At 35.3% G+C, this 6,333-nt stretch overlaps 1 protein-coding gene across 1 annotated transcript in view; it reads left to right on the plus strand.

Annotated features, from left to right (window-relative positions):
- Nucleotides 1-3,038, plus strand: part of gc (GC vitamin D binding protein) — a 44,463-nt gene extending 41,425 nt beyond the window's left edge. The window contains exons 11-12 of the mRNA XM_053481405.1: nt 181-286; nt 1,953-3,038. Coding sequence (XP_053337380.1) covers nt 181-286; nt 1,953-1,994 — 148 coding nt within the window. The 3' untranslated portion in view covers nt 1,995-3,038. The remainder of the gene's footprint in view (nt 1-180; nt 287-1,952) is intronic.
- The last annotated feature ends 3,295 nt before the right edge of the window (nt 3,039-6,333 follow it).

Raw genomic sequence — 6,333 nt, forward strand, 5'->3', positions numbered from 1 at the left:
CTGGATTGTTTTTATACAAAGGCTTTGTTCTTCAGATGTTAAGAAATGTGCTAAGGTTTAAAGTTAACACGGTAAATGTGAATACTGGCTAATAAATAAAGTAAGTTTAGGCAAACTAGAGTGCTTTGTGAGTAGACTGGTTCTTCATACAGCTTTTACCATATCTTTTTATGTTTCCAGGATCAAGCAAGAGTTCCAGGGAGATGAGCCCAAGAGCCAGATGTGGTTGGATCTGACCACCAGTTGCTGCTCCCAACATTCACCTGCACACATGTGCCAAAAACAGGTGGGCACTCTTCTGTTCAGACATCGGAATGAATAATGGAGCAAAAAACACAAAATTTTTCTATTTGTTGTTCATTTGTTTATTCGTAATTAATTAAACATTATTTTAAAGAATGATGTTAATCCATACTTGTAGTTGATATTGTACCAGTCCCTTTACTATGTCCTTTTAATCGGGATTGTGCTTTAATTTTGATTAATTTAATTTTCTCTCTCCTGTTAATAAGCTCCTAATGCAGACAGTATGGAGATACAGTTATAAGGACCCCCACCCATCACCCATCCCACCCACCCACCCATTATAAGGACCCCCACCCCACATTTTCAAAGCATTTGTATGTGAAACATTCAAGTCAAAACATTTACAAAAGACTTCAAGCCCAGTACAATAATGAGCCGCGGGAAAAACATTTGAATGGTGCAAACAATTTAAAAAAGGCTTTAATAGTTTTTGTGAACATTCAGCGATGAACACCTGATCCTTGGATGACTTGTCGCAAGTTTGCAAAAGAGACGCATCTGTCTGTGGGAACTGTAAACACAAGCATTCATAAACACCACTTGCACATTACAGGAACTAATCTGGGAGTTATTGGCCACGTTTGACCATTAAAGGTGTTCCTGGGACGCCAGCGTTTTAGTCATGAATCAGGATCATGGCTCCAGCAGACTGTGAAAACGTTCTCCCTAGTGAAAGACTGGGATGAGTGCATTAGTGTAACAGGGGATTATATAGAGAAATAAAATGCGTTTTAACTCTCATAACTGTGTCCTTTTATTCTGCCCAATCGAAAGTCCCGGTTTGACTTGAACGCCCCTTCTTATTTTTGCAGTTCAGGAAAAGGGTATGCATGCTTGGTAGCTAAATACAGAAACTAGAAGCAGCTTCTAATTTTTCCGATGCAAAATACAGCATCATGGGCGAGTCTGTCTTAATGGGACTTACTGTAAATTATCTGTCAACCGCAGAGACGGTCCCTTTCTAGTAAGGAGAAAAACGGACATAGACTACCTCAAATAGAAGAATTTTATTTTTTTAGCAAAATGGAACTTACAAAACATCATCACAGGCTGGTCTCTCACACCTATGAGAAATTCATGTTGACGCATCTGGTGCTATGCATGAAATGTCTTAATTATGTTAATTTCCCATGTGTATGGAGACTTTCGGGATGCCTGTATGATCCAATCAAAGCACCCAGATGCAAAGAAATTAAATCCCATCTGAATGGCTGCTTAAGTTGGATTTAGTCACTGATTAAGAAGAGGTTAAACACTGAGTTTGGTGTGTTTATCAAATATTTAATAAAAGTTATTAAAGACATATTGTTTGTTGAATTGCTTTTAATTTGCACTGCAATCTACTGAGCGTGAATGTATATGACGCCCCAGAGTGGTACTTTGATTAATCTGTGGACTAGAATCCAGATTGGAAAGTGACTATGCATAGCTATTTAAGGATTTCCACAAGTACAGTTATTAAAGGATTTCCACAAGCATGGCTGGAACAGGATTCTTGCAAGCATGACTATTAGATGCACTGCATGTGAGGTCGGCTTAGCTCCTGTTTCTCATCATTTTTGCGACGCTTAGTGAAATGTCAGTAAAATAATAGCTGAGGCCACATGTTGCTGTTCATTAATTTATCTTTTTGTTGCCTTTCACAGACAGAGGCGATCATTAAGGATGAGGATGTTGCTGCGGCTTGAAAACTTACAGCAGGATTTCCATGACAGATCCTGGGCTTAAGAGAACGCACATCATAAATTCGAAACGTTTAATTATACTCCATTTTGTCATGTTCCCACAGGGTTTATGATATGAGTTTAAAAGTTGTTTTGACTCTTCATCTCCCCCAAAACAGATCAATACCATGAATTTCTGTTGCCACAGAGGCAGAAAGCTTTGCCTGTTCTAATTAAAGAAGATTTGAAAGATATTTACACATCAGATTTTCAAAGCAATATGCGAGATTTATGATATACAGTATAACCATATGATTTAAACAAATAAAGCTAAACAGAATAGTGCACAAATATGCATATACAAATTGTTCTTGGTATTCTCTTTATACCACTTTATACTGCAAGTAATCTAATGGTGATTCATCTTTTGTTTAGGTCTGACATTAGTCCGTCTATGTTTAAAAGCACTTTATGATCTTGTAATAATATATGTTCTTTTTTTTTGTTTTAGAAAATGAGTGAATGTAGATTTAATTTCTATTTGGGTCAATATAAGTTTACTTAGTTTATTAGTCACAATAATATTTTCATGCAAGGCACACATTTTCTGCAATACTGGGTTGATGTTCCAGTTTATCAGACAGTGTCATGTTTTTAAGTAACTAATTTCCGTCTGGAGTTATCTGCACTTAGCAATAATAAGGAAGCAATTAATTACAGTAATTAAGGGTAATTATGTAATCATTTTGTGTGTGTTTGGGGGGGGGTGTTGGCACTTGCTTAATCATATTTAATTAAGGTTTGAGAGATAAGCGTTTACAGTTGTGTGAGCAAAGTAAAGGGAAATATGTCAATAATTATACACTACTCAGAGAATAGGTACAATATAAACTTTAAAATACAAGGAAATGATTAGCAAATACATACAGAATATTAAAATCTTTTGTGTAAAAAAACTTGATGAATACAGTATTTGAGCAATATGGGGAAGCTTAAAGGTTTTTACAAACTCCATATAATTTGTATTTTATTCAACTGTTCTTTTAAAGCTACATTACTTTCTCTTTTATAAAATCAATTCATAGCATGATGTTTATTTGTTTCATCATCATCATCATCATCATCATCATCATCTATTCTGGATTGTATCAAATTGGTTAATAAGAAAATAATGTAAATATGAATTTGTGCAAGATTTATCTTTTAACACTAGATGGCGCCATTGAATCATTTTGAAAGCCAATGGTTTTGAAAAGACAAATTATGTAAGTCTCATATGCACATAGTTATTAAAGCATAGGTGAAGATATGTAAAACCTACATGATTATACTTAACCCAGTTAAGAGCTACTCTCTGTGGCTTTAGCTTAAAGAGAAGCTAAAAAGATTATTATTATTATTATTATTATTATTATTAATAATAATAATAATAATAATAATAATAATAATAATAATAATTTTAAAAAATATTGTAGATTGTGCTTTTATTACATTACTGTCTTCCATTACTTTCTAAAAATTAAAACACTGGAATGGAGCTTATTTTTCCTGCAACTGTAAAGTGCTTCAAGAAGTCCACAACCACTCTGTACATAATCTAATCCTGAAATTCCACTTCTTCTGTTTAACAAATTAGACTAAAAGCTATAAACCATACTATGCTTTACTCATTTAAATCATTGCTAGCTTTAGTTAGTCAACGCAGGCCAACCTTCACTCCCCATGTGCAACAGTGAACCTTGACCACTCTGACCCTGTCGCTGTTTCACCGGTTTCCCCTCTTTGGATCACTTTTGTCACGTCCTGACCACTGCAGTCTGGGAACATCTTACAAGACCTGAAGTTTTGGAGTTGCTCTGCCCCAGTCGTCTAGCCATTACAATTTGGTCATTCTCACAATAGCTACAGATACAATATCTCATTACATTGGCAGCTGGAAGTGGCTGGGATATACAGTATAAAACAGCAGGGGAACATGCTGGCCCTGAAGTTGAAAGCAAAAAAAATGGGCAAGGAGACAAATTGTGATGGCTAGACGCCTGGGTTGGAGCAACTGCAAAACTGCAGCTCTTGTGGTCTGCACTGGTCAGGACATACCAAGTACTCCAAGAAAGGGAAACCGGTGAACTAATGACAGGGTCATGGGCGGCCACTAATGCACATGGGCGAGTGAAGGCTGGTCGTGTAGTCTGATTCAATAGAAGCGGTAAATGTAGCTCAAATACTTGAAAAGGTTAATGCTTTGACGAAAAAAAAATCGTCGGGGGGTCATAATGTTATACAGGTAGCTGATCGGTGTATATAACATGCTATAAATGCATTTCTATTACAGTATCAATTTAGGTATTAAAGACATTGTTAACAAGATGCCTAGCAAATAACATTTCTTTTATATTTAGTGATTATTGTGTAAAAGCATTTAACTTAATTTATCTTTTTTCTTCTTTGTCTTTTTTAAGAAAACATATTAGATGGGTATTAATACACTACCTGCTGATTCTCCAGGAACAAAAAAGCTCTATAAAGTGATAATGTGAACATAGAACATGACAGCGTGATTTTATTAAATTCAGTTTATTTTTAATATTCATTTCTTTTAAAAAATATAAATTCTAAAATAATCACTTCTGCGGTGTGCTCTAAAACGTTATCAAAAATTAAAATGTTATTGTAGTTGAAAAACAAATAAGATTCGTTTTAAAAGATCTGTAATTTACCCAACTTTCTTCTGTTACACAATCCCCCAAAAATATAAGTTAAAAATGCATTGATGTACAGTACATTGTTAAAACATGGTGATTCAGTACGACAGAATTTACACAAAATTATAGATTTTTTTGTTTTTTTGTGAAAAAGATTATTAAAAAAAACTACATGGAATGTAGAGGACATGCACAAACAAGGCCGTAGGATCGAACACACACACACACACACACACACACTGACATTTTTCACTGACCACAGACATAATCATCATAAGTGGCAATCACATTATTGATATTTCACATCTACAAGACAACTTATCAATTTGTGTAAATAGAAAGTAAGCAGAACGCAATATAAAATTTAGTCAGTTACTAGAAAAAAAAAACAAGTGGCTTGATTTCTATGCACCCTGTATTATTTGATCAACTATTTTGGAGAGTTTTTAAAATAAATTTTAATATGTTATCCAATTTCAACATGAGTAGACGTCTGGAGGAAGATATAACTCAGTGTAAATAGGATCATATTTGTGTGGATACTGTGAACATCCATGACGCCCATGAAGAATGAAATTTACAAAAATCTTTATAAACTTCATAAACTTTGTCAGATCTTTAGATCGGACAAGAAAAAAAAATGGTCCTACAATAGACAATATATTTGTTATTTCGATTCACTTAAAGCACTAAATGATACGCTAATAAGTCATAACACCATACGAAGTCCACCAGAAAGCTCTCGTCTATCATATGCTTGCTTCCATCCAGGGAGTGTAATGGCGAATGAGACACGTGAAACCAGATAACCACATCTTTTTCAACCTCCTGCTCAGGTTATGACACTTGAACGAAAGTGCTATTGACCTTCTTTCACATACGTGAGCTCACAGAGGTCAACGACTGGCTAGTGTCGCTCTGAGAACAGCAGGACTACTGAAGGCTCTGGGAATGTTTTGGTTGCAACGGACGTTTATTTTACTTATTTAACGGAATGGATATGTTAGACTTTCAAATAAGCTTAGAAAATCCCATAAAGCTTTGTAAATACAGGCTCCGCAAAAGGCGACAGAAACCCAATCTGTAAAGACCATATGTATAACGACTTATATTCATAACATTACAATGCATTCTTTTTTTTTTTTTGGATTGTTCCCGGATTTTCCGTCGTATCCAATTCCCACCCGTTATTGGTGCATTCCCCCTCCAAGGCTACTACTACCAATCGGAGACTATCATGTGTTTCCTTATAACCACAAGATGTCTACCAACCCCTTTACCACTGCGCTACACTGCATTCTTGATCAATACACACATTGTTATAATTATATTTGACATTTACTATAGCAACTGTTATAATGCATCAATTTATTGCTGACAGAATGCATTACAATCAGAATTTATTAAACATTACACCAATCAGCCATAACACATTAATACCAGAAACATTAACACATTAACATTGATTATCAATTATATACCAGTGAATTGGCTCATTTATGCCTAATTTATGCCCGCAGCACGAATCAACAGAAAACGCCAAGGCTGGCCCGAATACTAAGGCACCGACATCAGAATGTGCACTTGGAATCCAAATTCCCCCATCCTGCAATCAACAGCATCACAGGGATCCCCTGCTAACATCTAGGTGCCAGACACTA

Source organism: Clarias gariepinus, chromosome 21, assembly GCF_024256425.1.
Source record: "Clarias gariepinus isolate MV-2021 ecotype Netherlands chromosome 21, CGAR_prim_01v2, whole genome shotgun sequence".
Lineage (NCBI taxonomy): Eukaryota > Metazoa > Chordata > Actinopteri > Siluriformes > Clariidae > Clarias > Clarias gariepinus.